This window comes from Schistocerca piceifrons, chromosome X (assembly GCF_021461385.2).
Source record: "Schistocerca piceifrons isolate TAMUIC-IGC-003096 chromosome X, iqSchPice1.1, whole genome shotgun sequence".
In the NCBI taxonomy this organism is placed as follows: Eukaryota; Metazoa; Arthropoda; class Insecta; order Orthoptera; family Acrididae; genus Schistocerca; species Schistocerca piceifrons.
This window is the reverse complement of record NC_060149.1, coordinates 231141807-231166690: the sequence shown is the minus strand read 5'-3', so window position 1 is coordinate 231166690 and position 24884 is coordinate 231141807. Positions and strand designations below refer to the sequence as shown.

At 43.4% G+C, this 24884-nt stretch overlaps 1 protein-coding gene across 2 annotated transcripts in view; it reads right to left on the bottom strand.

Annotated features, from left to right (window-relative positions):
* Positions 1 to 24884, bottom strand: part of LOC124721210 — a 526868-nt gene that overhangs the window by 67636 nt on the left and 434348 nt on the right. For both annotated transcript variants that reach the window (XM_047246062.1, XM_047246061.1), the window contains exon 4: positions 21023 to 21139. In XM_047246062.1, coding sequence (XP_047102018.1) covers positions 21023 to 21139 — 117 coding nt within the window. The remainder of the gene's footprint in view (positions 1 to 21022; positions 21140 to 24884) is intronic.

Genomic DNA, 24884 nt, shown 5'->3' with positions numbered 1-24884 from the left:
TTCTGAACAGCACGTTGCAAGGCATCACAGATTTGCTCAATAATGTCCATGTCTGAGGAGTTTGTTAACCAGCGAAAGTGTTTAAACTCACAAGAGTGTTCCTGTAGCCACCCTGGACGTGTGGAGTGTATCATTGTCCTCCAAGTTCGTCGGAGTGCACAATAGACATGAATGGAAGCGGGTGATCAGACAGGATTCTTACGTGCATGTCACCTTTCAGGATCGTATCTAGACGTATTAGGGGTCCATTTTCACTCCAATGCACACGCCCCACATTATTACAGAGCATCCAACAGCTTGAACAGTCTCCTGCTGACACGCAGGGTCCATGAATTCATGAGGTGGTCTCCATACCCGTACACGTTCATCCGCTCGATACAATCTGAAACGAGTCTCGTCAGGCCAGGCAACATGTTTCCAGTCATCAACAGTCCAGTGTCGGTGTTGACGGGCCTAGGCGAGGCGTAAAGCTTTGTGTCATGCAGTCATGAAAGGTACACGAGTGGGCCTTCGGCTCCGAAAGTCCATATCGATTATGTTTCGTTGAATGGTTCGCACGCTGACACTTGTTGATAGCCCAGCATTAAAATCTGTTGCAATTTGCGGAAGGGCTGCACTTCTGTCACGTTGAACGATTCTCTTCAGTCGCCGTTGGTCCCGTTCTTGGAGAATCGTTTTCCGGCCGCAGCGATGTCGGAGATTTGATGTTTTACCGGATTCCTGATATCCACAGTACACTTGTCAAATGTTCATATGGGAAATTCCCACTTCGTCGCTACCTCGGAGATGCTGTGTTCCATAGCTGGTGCGTCGACTATAACACCACGTTCAAACTCACTTAAATCTTGATAACAAGCCATTGTAGCAGCAGTAACCGATCTAACTACCGTGCCACACACTTGTTGTCTTATATAGGGGTTGCCGACCGCAACGTCGTATTCTGCCTGTTTATATACAGGGTGGTCCATTGATAGTGACCAGGCCAAATATCTCACGAAATAAGCATCAAACGAAAAAACTACAAAGAACGAAACTCGTCTAGCTTGAAGGGCGAAACCAGATGGGGCTATGGTTGGCCCGCTAAATGGTGCTGCCATAGGTCAAACGAATATCAACTGCGTTTTTTTTTTAATAGAAACCTCCATTTTTTATTACCTATTCGTGTCGTACGTAAAGAAATATGAATGTTTCAGTTGGATCACTTTTTTCGCTTTGTGATAGATGACGCTGTAATAGTCACAACACTATAAGTAAGGCCTATTTTCGGTGGCCTTACGACACCAGATACTTGAGCAATGCAGCTGATGACCAACGTCACAGCATACATCAGTTTATTTATACAAGGGTTAATTATACATGGACAGGGTAAGGACGTCTATAGATACAACGACTAATAACTCCTGTAATGTCATTAATCAGCCACAGAAGGCTTATTCGTGAATTCCTTTTTATCCACACAGCAGATCGCATCAACCGAAACTTGGGAGCAGCAAAAGTACTGGCTGGAGGGACAAGTATATTTCATATCGTCTACACCTCTTTTTTTCCCCTTCCTCCCTCCATCGTCGTATCTCGCTCCAGTCGACAGCAACCGGAAGCCTGCGGTCAAACATCATAACAGCATTTTTCCTTCAGTACCCGCTCACCGGCCTTTGAGATCGTACAGTACCGTAGTGAAACAGCACCAAGAACTCCACTCTTAAACACGAACGAACTGTGTAGGCAGCAGCTGTGCTCACCATGTGCGCTGTTGACACATAAGCCATATAGCGATAGACTTCTGTTCGGTATTAATAGTTTCTATATTATGCTAATTGGACGCAGTGACACTGTAGAAATGGACACTGGGACAATAGCGTGCGTTTACAGCCGCCAGCCGGGGGAAAGGCTTCTTCTCACAGGCAGAATATAGTAACACGAGGGGTAGGAGAAACTTCGTCCTCTCCCGGTTATTTCTTAAACTGTTTTTCTTATTTATTTCAGTCAGTTATTGGATCTCCTCTTCGTATGCGCTCTTGACGGGGTCCTACCTCACATAACCATCTGCAGGTGGTCGCTCATCTCGGCACCCATGATGTGTGTCGCTATGGATCCGAGGAAATCCTCTCTGGCTTCCGGCCGCTATCTGATTTGATGAAGACTGCCAGTCTCGCTAGCGGGATGAAAGCAGAGCTCACCATCTGCAGCATCGTCGACAGGACTGACTGCGGACCTTTGGTACAGAGCCGAGTGGAGGGTCTGAATCAGAGGCTGAGACGGTTCTGCGACCGTGTGGGCTGCAGATTCCTCGACTTGCGCCATAGGGTGGTGGGGTTTCGGGTTCCGCTGGATAGGTCAGGAGTCCATTACACGCATCAAGCGGCGACACGGGTAGCAGGGGTTGTGTGGCGTGGACTGGGCGGATTTTTAGGTTAGATGGCCTCGGGCAAGTACAGCCTCAAAGGGTGCGGGGCAAAGTCAGGACATGCGGGTACCAAGCAGCAATCGGTATTGTAATTGTCAACTGTCGAAGCTGCGTTGGTAAAGTACCGGAACTTCAAGCGCTGATAGAAACCACCGAAGCTGAAATCGTTATAGGTACAGAAAGCTGGCTGAAGCCAGAGATAAATTCTGCCGAAATTTTTACAAAGGTACAGACGGTGTTTAGAAAGGATAGATTGCATGCAACCGGTGGTGGAGTGTTCGTCGCTGTTAGTAGTAGCTTATCCTGTAGTGAAGTAGAGGTGGATAGTTCCTGTGAATTATTATGGGTGGAGGTTACGCTCAACAATCGAGCTGGGTTAATAATTGGCTCCTTTTACCGACCTCCCGACTCAGCAGCATTAGTGGCAGAACAACTGAGAGAAAATTTGGAATACATTTCACATAAATTTTCTCAGCATGTTATAGTCTTAGGTGGAGATTTCAATTTACCAGATATAGACTGGGACACTCAGATGTTTAGGACGGGTGGTAGGGACAGAGCATCGAGTGACATTATACTGAGTGCACATCCGAAAATTACCTCGAGCAATTAAACAGAGAACCGACTCGTGGAGATAACATCTTGGACCTACTGATAACAAACAGACCCGAACTTTTCGACTCTGTATGTACAGAACAGGGAATCAGTGATCATAAGGCCGTTGCAGCATCCCTGAATATGGAAGTTAGTAGGAATATAAAAAAAGGGAGGAAGGTTTATCTGTTTAGCAAGAGTAATAGAAGGCAGATTTCAGACTACCTAAAAGATCAAAACGAAAATTTCTGTTCCGACACTGACAATGTTGAGTGTTTATGGAAAAAGTTCAAGGCAATCGTAAAATGCGTTTTAGACAGGTACGTGCCGAGTAAAACTGTGAGGGACGGGAAAAACCCACCGTGGTACAACAAAAAAGTTAGGAAACTACTGCGAAAGCAAAGAGAGCTTCACTCTAAGTTTAAACGCAGCCAAAACCTCTCAGACAAACAGAAGCTAAACGATGTCAAAGTTGGCGTAAGGAGGGCTATGCGTGAAGCGTTCAGTGAATTCGAAAGTAAAATTCTATATACCGACTTGACAGAAAATCCTAGGAAGTTCTGGTCTTACGTTAAATCAGTAAGTGGCTCGAAACAGCATATCCAGACACTCCGGGATGATGATGGCATTGAAACAGAGGATGACACTCGTAAAGCTGAAATACTAAACACCTTTTTCCAAAGCTGTTTCACAGAGGAAGACCGCACTGCAGTTCCTTCTCTAAATCCTCGCACAAACGAAAAAATGGCTGACATCGAAATAAGTGTCCAAGGAATAGAAAAGCAACTGGAATCACTCAACAGAGGAAAGTCCACTGGACCTGACGGGATACCAATTCGATTCTACACAGAGTACGCGAAAGAACTTGCCCCCCTTCTAACAGCCGTGTACCGCAAGTCTCTAGAGGAACGGAAGGTTCCAAATGAGTGGAAAAGAGCAAAGGGAGTCCCAGTCTTCAAGAAGGGTCGTCGAGCAGATGCGCAAAACTATAGACCTATATCTCTGACGTCGATCTGTTGTAGAATTTTAGAACATGTTTTTTGCTCGAGTATCATGTCGTTTTTGGAAACCCAGAATCTACTATGTAGGAATCAACATGGATTCCGGAAACAGCGATCGTGTGAGACCCAACTCGCTTTATTTGTTCATGAGACCCAGAAAATATTAGATACAGGCTCCCAGGTAGATGCTATTTTTCTTGACTTCCGGAAGGCGTTCGATACAGTTCCGCACTGTCGCCTGATAAACAAAGTAAGAGCCTACGGAATATCAGACCAGCTGTGTGGCTGGATTGAAGAGTTTTTAGCAAACAGAACACAGCATGTTGTTATCAATGGAGAGACGTCTACTGACGTTAAAGTAACCTCTGGCGTGCCACAGGGGAGTGTTATGGGACCATTGCTTTTCACAATATATATAAATGACCTAGTAGATAGTGTCGGAAGTCCCATGCGGCTTTTCGCGGATGATGCTGTAGTATACAGAGACGTTGCAGCATTAGAAAATTGTAGCGAAATGCAGGAAGATCTGCAGCGGATAGGCACTTGGTGCAGGGAGTGGCAACTGACCCTTAACATAGACAAATGTAATGTTTTGCGAATACATAGAAAGAAGGATCCTTTATTGTATGATTATATGATAGCGGAACAAACACTGGTAGCAGTTACTTCTGTAAAATATCTGGGAGTATGCGTGCGGAACGATTTGAAGTGGAATGATCATATAAAATTAATTGTTGGTAAGGCGGGTGCCAGGTTGAGATTCATTGGGAGAGTCCTTAGAAAATGTATTCCATCAACAAAGGAGGTGGCTTACAAAACACTCGTTCGACCTATACTTGAGTATTGCTCATCAGTGTGGGATCCGTACCAGATCGGGTTGACGGAGGAGATAGAGAAGATCCAAAGAAGAGCGGCGCGTTTCGTCACAGGGTTATTTCGTAACCGTGATAGCGTTACAGAGATGTTTAACAAACTCAAGTGGCAGACTCTGCAAGAGAGGCGCTCTGCATTGCGGTGTAGCTTGCTCGCCAGGTTTCGAGAGGGTGCGTTTCTGGATGAGGTATCGAATATATTGCTTCCCCCTACTTATACCTCCCGAGAAGATCACGAATGTAAAATTAGAGAGAATAGAGCGCGCACGGAGGCTTTCCGGCAGTCGTTCTTCCCGCGAACCATACGCGACTGGAACAGGAAAGGGAGGTGATGACAGTGGCACGTAAAGTGCCCTCCGCCACACACCGTTGGGTGGCTTGCGGAGTATAAATGTAGATGTAGATAACTCCAAGGTACGACCTTTGAGACAAAACCTCCTAGTCAGAGACTTCACTGTTTCCGTCTGCGCCTTTGGCTGTTAACATAGACAAGTTGAAGTGGCACTGTTCAGTCTGTGTCAGGAACATTTGTGTAGGAAGCGCGGTCGGCTGTGGTGTCACTCGAGTTAAATCGTGCAAGGAAAAGTAAAAATTCAGCGTAGAAACTTCGGTGCGAGAATTCATTAAATTTTACTGCAACTTAGAGGTTGGTCTCTACTTCGGTTGCAAGCACAATAATTATCAGCGAGCTGTAGGCGGTAGCAGTCTGTTCCAGGTTAACACGCCTTCTGGCGTACCCGCAAAGCACGCAACAGCCACCGCCCGGGACTGCTACCGACGGCTGACAGCCGTCAAAACTCTCACTTCAGCTCCCCACCACACACCGCCCGGTAATGACACGCTCTAATACACTCCCGCCATAGTCCTCCTGTCAATGTTCCGTTTGTCTTTTAAGAGTTGATAAGTCCGATTTCGATGTATCGATTGTCAGCCTCGCTGAGACTCTTTGGACAGTCTGTCGTCGCGAGAGGGCGCGCGCGCGCCAATACAGAGGCGCTTATTATGCCGTGCGCAATCGCGGGTGGAGATTCTGATAGCAGCAGACTGGAAAAAGTACGCGCGAGGCTGGTGAGTGACTTGCTTCAATACTAAATAATACACTATTACCTTGTTACATTTGCTAAAACTAAATATTTTTGATATTTATGTTCCACTGTTTGTGATACATGTCAGAAGAATTTTTTATGTACATGATTTGCTTCAGTATTAATCTGCGCACTGTTCCTAAATCATTTTCGGTATTTATGTGCCATTTCTTGTGAGGCGCGTTAGAGGAAGATTTTGGTGTATACGACTGCTTTATCATGACATGTAAGTTTATTTTGTTTTTCTCTGTTACAGAAATTAAATGGTATACACCGTATCAAAAGGCATCCCGGCGCAAGGTGAGGCTCACGGGCATGTTTTACTTGCGTGCTGGCAATTAAAGTTGACTACGACCTGGTACGCCTTCTTCACGAGATACTGCAACCGCTACGTTTTCCTTAAAGATTGTTACAGTAACGTCGTGGTTATAAGTTTTGTATCTACCTGCATTTTGAATTTTAAAATGTTTTATTCCAATTATCTGTTGCGTTAAAGATTTTAATTAGTCCACTTTCCTTGAATTTAAAAGCTATTGTAGTACTGTCAATTGTCAGATTGAAATTTTCACTCTGCAGCGGAGTGTACGCTGATATGAAACTTCCTGGCAGATTAAAACTGTGTGCCGGACCGAGACTCGAACTCGGGACCTTTGCCTTTCGCAGACAAGTACTCTACCACTTGCCTGCGAAAGGCAAAGGTTCCGACTTCGAGTCTCGGTCCGGCACACAGTTTTAATCTGCCAGGAAGTTCCATTGCCAATTGTGTTTCAAGATGTTAGTCTGTTTCCGCACCATTAAATTTAAATAATTTTATTTGCAATTGCCTTAAAGATCTCCGACTGAATTAAATATTTCATTACTTCAATTATCAATTCTGCCATAAAGATTTCTAGCTAATTAACTTGTTTTCGTCTGAAGTTATGTTGTACAAGTACCAATGTACTCGCCCGCCCGGTTTGCCGTGCGGTCTAACGCACGGCTTTCCGGGCGGGAAGGAGCGCCGGTCCCTGGCACGAATCCGCCCGGCGGATTCGTGTCGAGGTCCGGTGAGCCGGCCAGTCTGTGGATGGTTTTTAGGCGGTTTTCCATCGGCGAATGCGGGCTGGTTCCCCTTATTCCGACTCAGCTACACTATGTCGGCGATTGCTGCACAAACAAGTTCTCTACGTACGCGTACACCACCATTACTCTACCACGCAAACATAGGGGTTACACTCGTCTGGTGTGAGACGTTCCCTGGGGAGGTCCACCGTGGGCCGAACCGCACAATAACCCTGGGTTCGGCGTGGGGCGGCGGAGGGGTGAACTGGCCTACGGTAGTCGTCGTGGGGTTGTGGACCACTGCGGCTGCAGCGGGGACGGAGCCTCTCCGTCCTTTCTGGGTCCCCGGTTAACATACAATACAATACAAGCATATAATAATGGGTCCTTCCGTCTAGATATGCACAATATATTAGATTTGTTTGTATTGAGGATCAGCTGTCAATCCCTGTACGAAGCGTAAATCCTCTGAAGCTCTTCCTGCATTTCAATACAGTTTTCTACCGCTCCGACTTCTCTTTATCCAACATCAACCGCGAAAGGGCTCATATAACTTAAAAATTTATCTGCTAGGTCATTTATATACATTGTGAAAAGATGGCTCCGTAACACTCACTTGGGGTGCGCCCGAAGATACTTCAACGTCGGGAGATTTCTCTCCGTTAAGAATGACACGCTGTGTTCGGTTTACTAGGCCGTCTTCAGTCCAATCCCACAGCTAGTCTGATATTCCGTAGACTCGTATTTTTTTCAGTAGGCAACAGTCAGGAACTATTAAGCGCGTTGTGGAAGTCTCGGAACACAGCATCAGCCTGGGCGCCGGTGTCTACTGCTTTCTGCGTCTCGTGTACGAGTAAAGCGAGTTGGGTTTCAGACGACGGTTTTTTCGGAATCTACAAGGGGCGTTCGATAAGTGATTGAACATATTTTTTTCTCAGCCAATAGTTGTGCGACATTGCGGACTATTCCCACTTCAGCCCCCGTGGCGGCGCTATACGTAGCCTGCAAAATGGCGTCTGTAACGGAGGTACGTTCCGAGAAGAGAGTCTCTTTTGGCGGAAAGCCAGAGTATCACAGATAGTCATTGGCGCTTGCAGAATGTTTAGGAGATCTGACAGTGAACAAAAACACGGCGAGTCGTTGAGCGAGGCGTCTGTCATCATCGCAACAATGTGGCGCAAACCTGTCCGAACTCCCGCATGTAGGCCGGCCGCGCACAACTGCGGCTCCTGCAATGTTAGATCGTGCTGACACTCTTATTCGTGGTGATCGACGGATCACAAACACCTCGCTTCGCAACTGGACATCTTTGTGGGTAGTGCTGACAGAGTCGTCCACCAGTTGGGGTACACAAAGGTGTGCGCCCGCTGAGTTCTTCTCCGCCTAACAGGAGACCTTAAAAACTAAAGAAGGACTATCCGTGCGAAATTGCTTGCACTTTACAATGCTGATGGTGACAATTTTTTGTCGAACATCGGCGCAGGCGATGAAACATAGGTTCATCACTTCGAACTGGAAACACACTGGCAATCCACGGAAAGGCACCACACCACCTCTCCTCCCAAGAAAAAGTTTGAAGTCGCGCCGCAGCCGATAAAGACTGGGCGACGTTCCTGTGGAACTCTGAAGGCATTATTCTGTTTGATGTCCTGCCTCATGGTGCAACCATCAACTCTGAAGCGTATTATGCTATCCCACGCACTTAAACCGCGTGAGTCTGAGGCAAACCGCGTGAGTCTGAGGCAGACACCTATATGCACATTGGGGGAAGAAGGTTCCCCAATACACACTCTCTTTTTCTGCGGGCAATACGCGAACGATAGACACACACTACACTTAGGCTACACAGATACTGACATAGATATATACACAGCAATAAGAGACGAAGAACAATGGGCACAATTAAACGAACTGACAAACAGTATGTCAAAAACAACACATGAAGAGTACATGCGGACACGACATTACAGACATCCCTATGTGCAGCGTAACAACAATCTCCAGAGGATGGACAGCGATACCTACAGTGACAGCGAAAATAGTGACAATGAGGAGGAACAGGAGGAGGTAGCTGAGATGTGACAGTAAATAAGCATAAGGTGCTGGCGATCTAGCCAAGAAATCACCAAATGCTGTACACGTATGGGCACCTAAAGTAGTTAATACTTAGGATTAGTAATAAATAGGATAAGCAACATTATTTCTCTACTAATAACCATTTGTGTGTGTGTGTGTGTGTGTGTGTGTGTGTGTGTGTGTGTGTGAGAGAGAGAGAGAGAGAGAGAGAGAGAGAGAGAGAGAGAGAGAGAGAGACAGAGAGAGAGAGAGAGAGAGAGACTGGCGGTCAACGGCTCGAAGAAACCATTCCGAGGTACTCACCGTCAGTCACATTCGGTGATGGTACTAACAAAATCTCTCCTCTATCCTATCTTCTTTTATATTCTTCTTAAAAAACAACAAAATTTTATTTATATTTCAACCTTAAATTATTGTTATTTTGAAAAGTATCATTCTTTGTAAATGTTGTAGATAAAACAAAAGAAAGTTGTAAAAAGATGAAAAACGAAAATTGTAAGATGTACGACTTGTTTTAAACATTAGGTAACAGGTCTATAATTTGGCAATAAACAATAAAAAAATTATACCCAAGAAAACTGAAGAAACGACTTCAGCGTGGTCGTCGCCACAAAAACGCAAACGAGTTTCTCCTTCTCCATGACAACGTAAGGCCACGCACAAGTCTGCACACCCGAGATAATCTCGTAAAACTTCATTGGACTGTTCTCCCTCACCCACCCTACAGCCCGGATGTCGCACCTTCCGACTTCCATCTGTTTGGCTCAATGAAGGATGCACTTCGCAGGAAGCGGTACGTGAATGGTGGCGAGGTTATTGATGCACCGAGACGTCGGCTCCAACGTCGAGCAGTACATGAGGCTATACAGGCGCTCCCAGTAAGGTGGCGTGAGGCCGTCGCATTGAACGGACATTATATTGAAAAATAGGGCTTTGTAGCCCAAAGAGTGAGGAAAATACGGTGTACTTGAATCCTGACTAAAACCAGCCTGCTTTCAGAAAAAAGTGTTGCATTACTTATTGAACGCCCGTCGTATGGTGACTGCTGCACAGGAGATTTTCGGTCTCAAGAAATTCATAATACGCAAGCATAAAACATGTTCCAAAATCCTACAACAAACGGACGTTAGCGATATAGTGCTATAGCTTTGTGCGACTGTTCGACGACCCTTTTTGAAAATGGAGAAGATTTGCGCTTCCGCCGATCACTAACAACGCTCTCTAGTACAGTTATCTTATTATTAATGGATATAATCAACTTTAATTAACGTCAAAGTGGAGTCCAAAACATTAGTCACCACCTAATTGGCACTCAACGTGGAGCTTAAAAATTACATCATTACAGCATAAACGACTTATCCAATAAGACCAGCAGCACTATCAGATTTTCCGCTAATAATGCAGTTGTCTGTAGGAACGTGTCGTAAGGAAATGCAGACAAATTTAGAACCAAGTACCACTTGTTGTGATGAATGGTGTCTCTCGTTAAACGCAAATAATATCAAGCAGTGCCCATAACAACGAGAATAAACGCAATAGTACCCTACTACAAGATTAGTTTTGAAGAATGTTCTCTTTCACACACACACACACAAACACACACACAAACACACACACACACACACACACAAACACACACACGACTACGGAGAAGAGAAAAGAACATACATTCACATGTTGGTAACACAACATACACAGAAAACAAATGAATAAACATAACCACTTTGCTGAGTGCTGCACGCGGAAGTACAGTGCTATTTATCTCGTGAAGTTTTAAGAAAGTACTCAGATCTGGATGTATTCGTCATAAGGGATTGTACGCGATTGTTACTGATACAAAACTGTCCAAATTCAGTCTACAGATCGCTTTTCTCTGTTTCCACATACCGGTTTCGTTCGAGCTGTCCATTTTTAGCTCTATTAAAAAAATTTAAATTACAATTGGTTCAAATTATAAGAAGTTTCAAACTTGTGTTAAGAGCCGGCCTCTGTGACAGAGAGGTTCTAGGCGCTTCAGTCCGAAACCGCGCTGCTGCTACGGTCGCAGGTTCGAATCCTGCCTCGGGTGTGGATGTGTGTGTTGTCCTTAGGTTAGTTAGGTTTAAGTAATTCTAAGTCTAGGGGACTGATGACCTCAGATGTTAAGTCCCATAGTACTTAGTGCCATATTTTGTTAAGAAAGTTTTTAAATCTTTAAGAAATTAGTTAGAATACAACAGTTGAGCAAGTATTATTTTTTACAGTGACAGAGTAACGTGTGGAATTTGGGAAAGAAAGTTCACTATCATAACTAGCCTGCTGCAGGTTTGGAAAATTCTTTGAGAAACCTGACTGGTGCAACACATACAGCGCTGAAAAGCGGCCTTTATCTGTAGTGAGTGAACTGACGTAATCCAAATAATTATCTTAAGTATAGCATTACAGACACTGATGTGGAATTTAATAATATTAAAATATTTTAAAAGAACATTATAAAACACCTACAAAAATTTTCTAAATTTTTTACAAGGATCCTAACTGAAGCAAAATTTGTAACACTCAAAAGTGCCTTCCATCGCCTGACAGAAATATGAAAGATTTTCCTAAATGTGACAAATGAAACGCAGATGAGGGGATTATTATTAAAAAGTTTTATAAAACCTTAAAAAAGTCCATAAACTCTTCTCCTCTTGCCATCTGGCTTTCTTAGAGCCAGTAGCGTTCGAAAGAGCCCTCTATAGCCATAAATAATTCATATATAAAGATGTTCCTAAGCCTAACATAAATGAGGCATTTAATATCATCACTAAACGAGCTACATTAGAAAATTCAAAAAAAAAATCTCCTCTTCCTTCTATTCGGCGATCGTAGAGGAGTTTCTACTGTGGCAGGCCGAAAGCCCCACGCCACGATGAAGTTTCCCCGGCCGTGTCCAGTTTGCCGCTGCCAGTGTGCTGAGGGCCGCCGCAGCTGCAAAGTAAGGCTACAACATGTATTCAAAAATTTCGTAATAGCTGCTATGCATGAAGTCACTTTGCTCATTAAGTAGTTTCTTTCGGCCTTTCAGTTGGTGGGCGTAAATTTATTGTTCCTCCAGCACATTCGTATAAAACCTTTTCGTAGATCTAGCCGCATTTCCATTTGTTAACTTACTGTGCTAACCTTATGCTAAACGATAGCAAGCGTAAAGTTTGCACAATAAGTGAAAAAATGGAAGTGCTACATACAGCTCCGAAAAGTTTTTATATGAATGAGCAGTAGCAACTGGAAATTTGGGCCCAAGTGAAAGGCCGAGAGAAAGTACTTAATGAACAAAGTGACTTCATGCATAGTAGCTGTTGCGAAATTTTTAAACACATGCTATAGCCTTACTTTGGGATAGTGTAGGTCGCTGTACCAAACATTTAAAGTTCTTTTAAAATATTTTAATGCTATTAAATTCCACATCAGTTTTCCATGCTGTACTTAGGAGCATTTTTTATGAATTATATCAGCTCATGCTCTACAAATAGAGAGTGCTTTTCAGCGTTGTATGTGTTGCACCAAAGAGGTTTCTTAAAACATTTCTCTAAGGCCGCAGCAGGCTGGTGTATGGCTAGTTACGACAGTGTACTTCCAGTTCCACATTCGACAGGTTTCTCTATAACTGTAAAAAATGGTATGTTGCTCAACTGTTGTATTGTGACGAATTTCTTACAGATTGTGAAGCTTCCTAAATATAAATCTTAAATAATTTGTAATTTGAACCAACTGTAACTTAAATTTTTTTCTGTAAAAGATCCTAAGACGGGCAGTTGGCGCGAAACCGTTCTTGTGGAAATAATGAAAAACGATCTGAAGACTGAATTTAGACAGTTTTATTTAAAGTAAGTTGAAGTGGGAAAACACCAATACTGGATAAGAGAACGTGTGTTAAAAAGGCGAAATTTGCCAAAATTAAACGTGCAACCAATTTTCTTTCGATCTTAACCTCCGCTAACAACGAAAGAAAGAGCAGTGGTTTTTCAGTATATGCAACTAGAGGCAAGAACACGATGAGTAAAATGTACGCCACTTTTATAAGGGAAATAATACTTCTAATCTATAAATACCAAAATGTGTAGACATTTATGTATTAATGTTTTCCTAATGACTACAGATGACGCTTTATAAATAAAAGCGAACCGTTCCCGTTGAAAAATACGCTTTAATAACTTTCAGTAAGATTAAGACGGAAAAACCAATAATAATTTATTAGTGGTGAACGTTTGGAGCACATGATATCGTAAATGTTTAGGGGTAGTGTTAAAGAAGCTAAATGAAGTGAGATGAACACAAAAAATCTGGAGGACAGATGTCTGACGTCGGCGCTCTTCATATCCAGAAAAATTTATCGTATGGCCGTTGGCTACAAAATTTCTGAAGATGGCCGCATCTAGCGAAGCATGCTGTAAAGGGAAGTTGTATGCTACTTGCGTCTACTTCACAATTTTATTTACTAACTACTGTTATGTAGGACAGTAATAAAAATGAGTAAATTAGATTTTTCTAATACATTTTCTTTATTTATTCCACTATTACATTTACAAGCGAACGGAGGTTACTGCCCAGGTAATCCTTGTCTGTCTGTATCTACAAGAATGCAAGTCAATGTTGGTGGTGGTTTAAACCATGTATCATACAGCACATTATGACGGCATTTCTTAGGTTACATAAAGGAAACGGTCCAATATAGGGCAGTGTCCAAACCAATTAAAAGACGCAAATGTGGATTATGGAGTGAGATTACAAATAAATTCAAGAATTTTGAAAGGATGAATGAAAAAGAAACACAGTTAAATACTGTAAAGAAGTCGTTGAACGGTGTGGAACCCGAAGACAGAAGTTTAGTGAATTAGAAACCCTTGTATACCAACAATTTAAAAAAAATGGCTCTGAGCACTATGCGACTTAACTTCTGAGGTCATCAGTCGCCTAGAACTTAGAACTAATTAAACCTTACTAACCTAAGGACATCACACACATCCATGCCCGAGGCAGGATTCGAACCTGCGACCGTAGCGGTCGCTCGGCTCCAGACTGTAGCGCCTAGAACCGTACGGCCCAACAATTTATTCAAGCCTGAAATGAGTTAAGTGCAGTGCATGATACAGATTTACAAATTCTGGAATTGTATTATGCTACACTAATAGCTCTGCACTTAAAGGCTTCATCTGATTGGCTATTCGTTTTCAAGAGGGAATACAAAATTACGAGCAGAAAAATTACCAAAAATGTAAGTAAAAACTATGTCAATAAACTGGAAGAACTTGTAGACTGTTTGAAGGTGTTTGTTACAGCAACTAATGTCATATGCCAACAATATGAAGAAGCATATGTCATCAACACAGAGTAATCCTGTTTTAACTACAAAATGAACTCGACCCACAAGTTATCGTTAGGTGGAGAAGATGACACTAAATGTAATGTAGACCATCTGTATGCCACTTCCCACAGTTAAACCATAAAATATGCCCTTAACAAAGCAGGATTTCTTTTACCTACATTTCTCTTATGTTTGCAGGAAGAAAATGGTGTATTCGGACCGCAAGTTCAGGAACTGTGCCGGCTGCTGTGGCCGAGCGGTTCTAGGCGCTTCAGACTGGAACCGCGTGACCGCTACGGTCGTAGGTTCGAATCCTGCCTCAGGCATGGATGTGTATGATGTCCTTCGGTTAGTTAGGTTTAAGTAGTTCTAGGGGACTGATGACCTCAGATGTTAAGTCCCATAGTGCTCAGAGCCATCTGAACCTTTTTTTTTTTTTTTTTTTTTTTCAGGAACAGGTGAATAGGGTACTTGCGCAAACCCCCAATGTCATTGTGAATTGTAGTGCGTCAGGCAAAATGAAGAAAAGACTAGTGAAAGATTTTAATGAACGTGTGATTGCTCCCTACGCGAACAAAGATTTTGCTGTGCTCCTTGTCAGTAATACAGGACAGAAGGATCAGGCGCTGTAAAATTTTTCTGGGGGAGTAGACGTTAGGCTACGACCCAGATATAATGTTGCAAACAGCTAACAGACACGTCAATGACCGGACAGACACTTAATAATTTGTGAATAAAAATGAGGGGGACACGACGTTGATTTGTACATAGATCTCCCGATTCGCAGTCGAACACCGTGACCACATGACCGCGACACCGTGCCTCTGCGAAGTCAATGTTGCATATCTTTAGCTTAGAGCGTTCACTGTTTCTATTTTTTTCTTGTTGCACAGTTCAGTGCAATGGTTCAAATGGCTCTGAGCACTATGGGACTTAACATCTGCGGTCATCAGTCCCCTAGAACTTAGAACTACTTAAACCTGACTAACCTAAGGACATCACACACAGCCATGCCCAAGGCAGGATTCGAACCTGCGACCGTAGCAGTCGCGCGGTTAGTTCAGTGCACCTTCTTCCTGTTTTCATGCTTGATTTATGTTTAGGTTACGACGGGCTATCCAGTGAGCCACATTACCAATAAAGCGATGAGGAGTTTCCCTTGTCAGTCTAAGTTCGAATTTCTCGACCTCCGTTATCGTGTGGAAAAATGTAGGGTTGCTGATAAGAGGTCAGGAGTGCTCTAACGCGGAAACGGCTATTAGGGTGGCGGTCGTGCGTGTGGAGTGCACATGGTTCTTTTTAGGTTACTGGACCTCCACGCCTCCCCGTCCCTTGCGATCAGAGATGAATTAAAACTAAACTCCGCGCGATAAGGCTCTGAAGGCTCAACGGTACCGACCGGCCGCCGCGTCACGAATTGCCTGCCGAAACAGATCATACATCAGCCCTTCTCAAAGAATACTCGTTCTCGCACATCGGGAAAGAAAGTTACTATGACGTCACTAAACTGCAGGAACATCCTTGGTAAAGTCTCATAATTAGTACCGCTTCCTAAAGGTAATAATACCTAGATAGTATTAGGTACAGAAAAGTGGTCTCGTGACATTATTTTGAATGTCCTCTCCGAAAACTGCTTCGATCGGATAGAAAATCAATTCGTGAATTGTTAACGTAGAGAAAGGTATCAGTGGTCACAAGGCAGTTCAAAAATGGCTCCAAGCACAATGAGACTTAACATCTGAGGTCATCAGTCCCCTAGACTTAGAACTACTTAAACCTAACTAACCTATGGACATCACACACATACATGCCCGAGGCAGGATTCGAACCTGCGACCGTAGCAGCAGCGCGGTTCCGGACTGAAGCGCCTAGAACCGCTCGGCCCCTAAGGCAGTGATAGCATCTATGACGACGGGTAATTTTTGCTTATCAAGAGTGATAGGGCAAACACTGTTGAGTATCTGCGTAGTCAACATTAAATATTCAGTGCTGAGGACGAAGATGTTGACTGCAAACGGAAAAAAATTCAGAAGCATACTTCAATGTTAGTGCTTATAGATGTTGACACTGAAATTATTGTTATTTCGGAGTACCACTTAAATAATTTGACAATTCAGAGGCGTTCTTTACCAGGATACAGATTGGCTGGCTGTTTTTCAAGGAGTTCCTTGAGGGGTGGAGGAATGGCCATGTATGTAAAAAACAGTGTTCCGTCTGAGTCCATAGATGTATCACGGCACTGCACTGAACAGATATTTGAATGTTGTGCAGGGGCAGTTGAATTTAATGAAACTAAACTTCGAATTATTGTCGCTTATTGATCATCTAACTCTGATTTCAGAGCATTTCTGCTGAAGCTAGAGAGTGTTCTTGATTCACTTCATAGGAAGTACCAGAAATTAGTTATATGTGGTGACTTCAATATAAATTTTGTATATGATGGTGCGAGAAAACGGATGTTGGTAGATCTCCTAAATTCATATGATCTGATGCAGATTGTCTTTTTTCCAACTAGGGTGCAGGGGAACAGTAGCACAGCCATAGACAATATTTTTAATCATTCTTCATTACTAGATGGGCATTTGTTAGCAAAAGGGTGAATGGTTTTTCAGACCATGATGCACAAATTTTAACACTAAAATGCTTTTGTACTCAAACAAATGTCACATATAGTTACAAACTGTATTGGGAAGTTAATCCAACAGCAATAGAGAGTTTTTTAACCCTTGTCAAGGAACAAGAGTGCCGTTAACATAGATGACAAATATAATGCTTTCCTTAACACATTTCTCATGCTCTTATAGAGTTGCTTTCCATTAGAACATTCTAAATGGGCTACTACCAGTTATAGGAAGCCCGGGTGGCTGATTAATGGGATAAGGCTATCATGTAGGACAAAGCGGGAATTAAATCAAAATGTTAGAAGTAGTCACAACAAGCTACAGTAGCCCATTACAAACAGTATTGTAAGGTGCTTAAAAATGTTATTATGAAGGTAAAGAGTATGTGATTTGCAAATAGAAAAGCTAATTCAAAGGATAAAATTAAAACCATATGATCAGTTGTGAAGGAAATGTCTGGTTAGCAGCACAAGGTCGACGATATAAAGTCAGTTCGTAGTAACAATATTTCTGTTACTGGTAAATCAGATATATGCACAGAATTTAACAATCATTTTTGAGCATTGCTGGTGAATTTGCCAAGAAAGTTAAATGTTAGGAAAACCAGATGTCAAACTTATATTGGTAGGGAGAAACTTAAGAAAATGTACCGAAAGAAGTGGTTTACAAAACACCTGTCCGACCGATTCTTGAGTATTGCTTATCTTTCTGGGACCCTTACATGTAAGACTAGCAGAGGACTGAGAGAACATGCTACGAAGAGAGGCGCGTTTCGTAACATGATCGTTTGGTCGGCTCGAGTGCATTATAGAGATGCTCACTCGAGCTAATATAAAGCTTTACTTACTATCGCTCTGCTCAGGCGTCATTTGCAATTGAACAGGTTGGGTCGGGGGGGGGGGGGGGGGGGGGGGGCAGGTCTCAATGGTTCCAGAAGTAGGGGAAAGTCGGGAAAGAGTACGCACTTAGAATTTAACCGCTCATACCCAGTAGATGAGAAGATTAAAACGAACTTTTCGTATAAGAAATTATTGCTATTTGGGAACAACACACATCAGTTTCAGCTGCCAAACCTTTTACACAAACCTTAAATATCAACATATGTAAGATGTTCGTACTCCTAGCCGCATCGTCTGGTAAGAGTAGAAGACACTTAGTCAAAGCGTGTGCACTAACATATATCACAAGAAAATTCACCTTGTCTTTCATAACCGGTGAATTCTTCATGTCACCTTTGGGAGTCATTATCACACTTCATCCAGTCTTCCACGATAGTCTCCCTGTAGACTTCACCACACCCTGCGTAATTCAAAACATCAGATCCCACCTTGGATTTGGACCAGGTTGTTCCTGAAGATGAACTCCAGATTAGCCCTAGAGATTCTGCGTTGTTGGTACTGTTGTTTTGTCTCTTCTTGGTTTTGTCAGATTTAGCTTGTTCATCTCAGAATGCATTTTTCTCGGATTTTTTGACACTTTCTTCTTTGTTGTGGATCGATTATATTTTGGCAGTGGGTAAATACTGGATAGGCCTACGCCTTTTCGTATATCAGCCCTCTGAACTTCATTTGAGTTACGTTCTTGGTTTTTCCTTGGTGACTGCACAGTAAATCATCTGTCACTGAGGAGCAGCAGTTGTTCGTGGGCTCCTGTTAATCTCCTTTGCTTTCTTGAGTTGTTAGAAATTCGGCTCTCTCAGTGATTTCTGATAGAGCAAAGTCTTCTGCTGTGGAGACATCAGATTTGAACGGGAATACTCCAGTTCAGTCGAAAGATTTCTCAGCTGTTTGGATTGCGGCTGCTTTAGATGATGATGATGACATTTGATTTCTGGGGCGCTCAACTGCGCGGTCATCAGCGCCCGTACAAAGTCCCAAGTTTTACATAGTTCAATTTTTTTGCACAATCCAATCTAGTCACTGTCACGAATGATGATGATGACGACGAAATGATGAGGACAACACAAACACCCAATCCCCAGGCAGAGAAAATCCCCAACCCAGTAGGGAATCGAACCCGGCACCCCGTGATCCAGAGGCAGCAACGCTAGCCACTGCACCACAAGCTGCGGACAGGCTGCTCTAGAAAATGCAGCTCGAAACAAGGCACTCACATCTGTCTGCCTAATGGCTCTTCTCGTATTAGTAACCGCTAGAAACGAAGAGGGAGGGGTGTTAAGAGTACGCGCCTAGTCTTTCCCGCTGTCACAACGTACTCTTAATCGATGCGCCACGGAGTTGAAAAAAATATCACAAATGGCAGTCTCTGCTTGGTTCCGCTGTCAGTTGTATCCACGTGCTACAACCACTAAACCTGACGGAGCTCTTCAAGATTACATGCGATGGCGTCAATATCCACTGAAGAGTGAAAGAAACTGTTACTCCTGCCTGATATCCGTGTAGCGCCCCCGCTAGCACGCAGAAGTGCCGCAACACGACGTAGCATGGACTCGACTAATATCTGAAGTAGTGCTGGAAGCAACTGACACGATGAATCCATAAATCCGTAAGAGTACGATGGGGTGGAGATCCTTTCTGAACAACGCGTTGCTAGGCATTCGAAATATGCTCAATAAAGTTCATGTCTGGGGAATATGGTGGCCAGCGGAAGTGTTTAAACTCAAAAGAGTGTTCCTGGAGCCACTCTGTAGCAATTCTGGACGTGTGGGTGTCGCATTGTCCTGCTGGAATTGTCCAAGTCCGTCGGAATGCACAATGGACATAAAAGGATGCAGGTGATAACACAGGATTCTTACGTACGTGACACCTGTCACAGTCGTATCTAGACGTATCAAGGGTCCCATATCATTCCAACTGCACATTATTACAGAACATCCACCAGCTGACATGCAGGGTCCATGGATTCATGAGGTTGTCTCCGTACCCGTACACGTCCATCCACTCGATACAATATGAAACGAAACTCGTCCGACCAGGCAACATATATCCAGTCATCAACAGTCCAATGTCGGTGTTGACGGACCAGGTGAGGCTAAGGCTTTGTGTCGTGCAGTCATCAAGGATACACGAGTGAGCCTTCGGCTCCGAAAACCCATATCGATGATTTTTCGTTGAATGGTTCGCACGCTGACACTTGTTGATGGCCCAGCTTTGAAATCTGCAGCAATTTTCGGAAGGGTTGCACTTCTGTCACGTTGAACGACTCTCTTCAGTCATCGCTGGTCCTGTTCTTGCAGGATCGTTTTCCGGCCACAGTGATGTCGGAGATTTGATGTTTTACCGGATTCCTGATATTCACGGTGCACTCGTGAAATGGTCGTACGGGAAAATCCCCTCGTCCTCGGAGATGCTGTGTCCCATCGCTCATGCGCCTACTACAACGCCTCGTTCAAACTCACTCAGATGTTGCTAACCTGCCATTGTAGCAGCAGTAACCGATCTAACAACTGTGCCAGACACTTTCGTCTTATATAGGGGTCCGCAGCTCGTGGTCGTGCGGTAGCGTTCTCGCTTCCCGCGCCCGGGTTCCCGGGTTCGATTCCCGGCGGGTTCAGGGATTTTCTCTGCCTCGTGATGACTGGGTGTTGTGTGCTGTCCTTAGGTTAGTTAGGTTTAAGTAGTTCTAAGTTCTAGGGGACTGATGACCATAGATGTTAAGTCCCATAGTGCTCAGAGCCATTCTTATATAGGTGCTGCCGACCGCAGCGCCGTATTCTGCATGTTCGCATATCTCTGTATTTGAATGCGCGTACACCATCATTACTCTACCATTCAGACATTTGGGATTACACTCGTCCGGTATGAGACGTTCCCGGGGAGTGGGCAGGGGGTTTCACTGCTGTCCGATCCGCACAATAACCCTGGGTTCGGTGTGGGGCGGCGTTGGGGTGGGTGGACTGCTGTGGTCTGTTGTGAGGTTGTGAACCACTGAGGGCTACGGCAGGACGAATCCTCTCCGTCGTGTACGGTCCCCAGTTTAATACACAATAATACACACACAATACATGTAGACGTAACTAATAGTAATGTTAATTTAGGTACTCACCATTCATGTAATACATGTTCCCATGGTCCACGTAGCCGTTCGTGTACACGTATTGCTCTTCAGGAACATTCACCAAACCGCACCGCTCATTTGGAATTACTTCTTCGCCAATCTGCGCTGCAAGAACGAAAAACCACCGTTAGCGGAACACAGAGATTCCTATAATATTAAATACCATTCTATGATTTAAAATTATGCAAAATAACCTTTAGGTTTCTATGTCCCCATCGAGCGATGAAACAGCAATGGTTTTGTACGTAAGTATACAAAAATACTAAACAAGGAAGAAATACAGCATTACACATCCTGAAAAAGAACTTTTCAGCTAGATACATTCTACGGAGAACGAAAGTTTTACTACAAGCTTGTCGTGGAGGATCTTGAAGACAGAACTAAGGCCAACACCAGTTTAAAAAGAAATAGTCATTTACAAGACAAAGCAAAATAATACAACGTGAACTTCTCTGAACCAAAAAAATCGTAATTTTAAGTGGGCGTAGCTTTCAGTTCGCTTATTTCCCTGTTTTCTTTCCTTTCTTTTAAACGTTTACTTATGTACTCGTTACCGTGTTTATTTACTGCCTCGGTCCAGGTGGCAGCACCTGTTGCAAAGGGAGAAGACTAACTTCAGAAAATAAAACATCTCCTCGCCTCAGCGACGAGGTATTATTCAAGGCATCAGCAGCTGCAGAAGTTAGTTGTTTTATTTACCAATAAATGCAAGTCCACCAACAGTAAAGAACAGTGCAGATTAATATGATGAATCGTTCGCTATTGGGAGAGGCTGCATCCCACATACATAACACTATCAGGACGGATAAAATGCTACACCGCTGCGTAACAAATGTTACTTCTTAATTTAATTGTGTTGCCTTCGTGATACTCTTATCTTTTACTAAGCTCTGGTTGCAGTTTTCATACATTACTCAGCTGTACTGTGATATTGCTTGCCACCAAAGCTAACTGCACAGCTAGGAGGTAAATCAGCCGAGCGGTTAAAGGAGCTACAGTCTGGAACCGCACGACCGCTACGGTCGCAGGTTCGAATCCTGCCTCGGGCATGGATGTTAGGTTTAAGTAGTTCTAAGTTCTAGGGGACTTATGACCACAGCAGTTGAGTCCCATAGTGCTCAGAGCCATTTGAACCGTTTGAACCGAGGTGGGGTTCCTCTTATTACCTCAGCGCAATGTGCCAAGCTTGTTGCTCCGCGCTATTTATGACTTCAGTGAGTGTTTATGTAATGTACTGAAGGATTTTATTTCAATTGTTAGTGGTGTTTATGCAAATTAAACAAGGGCAAGAGCTCCTGCATAAAGTAATCCTCTAAAATACTAACAAATGTAATGTCTCCGCCGACCGCTGTGGCCGGGTGGTTCTAGGCGCTTCAGTCTAGAACCGCGATGCTGCTACGGTCGCAGGATCGAATCCTGCCTCGGGCTTGGATGTGTGTTATGTCTTTAGGTTAGTTAGGTTTAAGTAGTTCTAAGTGAAGGGGACTGATGACCTCAGATGTTAAGTTCCATAGTGCTTAGAGCCATTTGAACCATTTTGTAATGTCCCCACCTGATGAATGATCCACCACATATTTGTTTATTGTTCTCTTTATTTTCACAGGTTGGTTCCGAATGTTTGAGTCAAAGTAACTTGCTCGTGAAACTATTCACGCGAGCTTACATAGCGAAAGAGTTCATTTCGGTTGAACGTAATGACCAGGCCGTTGTTTGAAATCCAATAGTGTTCCCATCTAAGTTTGGACAGTTCTTGTCATATGAATGGACAGTTACCCTGTTGTAGTATTCCACCACTTGGAATGGACGCTTAAGGATTAAAGATTAGCCGGCCGGGGTGGCCGAGCGGTTCTACTCGCTACAGTCTGGAACCGTGCGACCGCCACGGTCGCAGGTTCGAATCCTGCCTCGGGCATGGATGTGTGTGATGTCCTTAGGTTAGTTAGGTTTAAGTAGTTCTAAGGCACTGATGACCTCAGCTGTTAAGTCCCATAGTGCTCAGAGCCATTTTTGATTAAAGATTGGCTCCTTTGCACCTTTAACATGTTCACGCCGGCGCTGAGAATTGTGTTTCTCGCTGTGGGGCAGCGGGCATATTCATGCTTTACTTCAGCTGGCTGAGCTGCTTTTTCTGTTTCTCGTCGTAGGACAATCAAAATGTTCAAATATGTGTGAAATCGTATGGGACTTAACTGCTGAGGTCATCAGTCCCAAAGCTTACACATTACTTAACCTAAATTATCCGAAGGACAAACACACACATCCATGCCCGAGGGAGGACTCGAACCTCCGCCGGGACCAGCCGCACAATCCATGACTGCAGCGCCTTAGACCGTTCGGCTAATGTAGGACAATCATCATATTCAAACGCTCTAGGCTGCTATTTTAATATATCGACCTTTTATTTTGAAACTGGTAAAAGTCCAGCCTTTTAAAACAACGAAAAAGCACCTAAAATAATTTGGCCCAAAATTAACCACAAATTATGAGAATGCTCTCTCGTTGAAGGGGCACACAAAATTGTATTCAGAGCTGTTCGTTGTGCCTGGCTTATAGGTAATACATCGTAGGTTGTCATACAGCTGGTAGCATAATGTGTAGAGTCGAGCGTGAGCCACCAGTGGTACACGCCGCCCGGTGACAGGGTCTAGCGGGGCCACCGACGCTACACGCCGGCGTGAACGTGTTAAAGGAACTCACTATCGACTGACATTTATAGGAAAACTAGTGAACCACTTGCAAGTTGCAACGCAATATGACTTATATTTACAGTATCAGCGACAATTTACACAATACCGTACTAACTATCAGGATTATGGCCTCATGACGTTTGTCCGATACCATAACACTTGTAATATCGAAACAACCCTTGAAGAATCCCATCCTCTAAAGTCGACAGGACGGCTTCACGAGTACAACTGCCTGCTCCGCTGTAGTATTCCTAGAACCACTCTGATGAGTTTTCAGCTTACATATCCCATAGAAGCTAACTTTAATTTCTAGTGGTGTGAGAACCATTGTTAGTGGCTTGATAGAGCCTTCATACAAAACCGTCCAATTATCGTTAGCGACGACAGCATCTGCGTATGACCAGCATTCTACACAAAGTGGGTCGCGAAGTTTTCAATGGTGTATTTCTGACACAAAAGATCAATAGTGCATGGAGGAACACTGAATGTCCAACAGTTTGCGACATTATTAGTCCAAATTCGATCCCCGTAATTTAAGCTCTCACGTAAACAGCTTAATCTATACTGGATGTAAACAAACCAGTCAAAATTCGGTTTATCAACATTGTATATGATTTATTTTTATTTACGTCCATGTAGGAGGTGTACTTACAATGTTTAGTCCAACATTCACAATTACTAAAGTGTATCAGGCATTTCCGTGACGTAGTCAACTCGAGTCACCACATTGATGAACATTTAAACAGGAAGAAATACATTTGGAACTCCGAAACAACTTAGTTCAGCTCCATTTTCATTTCCAACCAATGCAAATATGGGAAGCACATATCAGTAAGTTGAAATATATTCCGTAATTTCATTCAGTAATGTCATGTGGAATAATGTTCTGAGGTAACTCATCTTTAAGATAGCCCAAAAACGTGCTGTATGAATAATATGTAGTTCTCAAGCACAATCACCTTGTGAATATCTGTTTAAGGAATTAGGCATTTTGACTACTACCCCACAGTATATTTATTCCCTCAATAAATTGGTTGTATATAATCTACTGCGGTTCAAAATGAACAATAATATACGTAATAACAATTCCAGAAAGAAAATGACAGTTATTACTCCACATTAACGTTGTCTTGAGAAGAAAAAGGGATTCACAATGCTGCTCC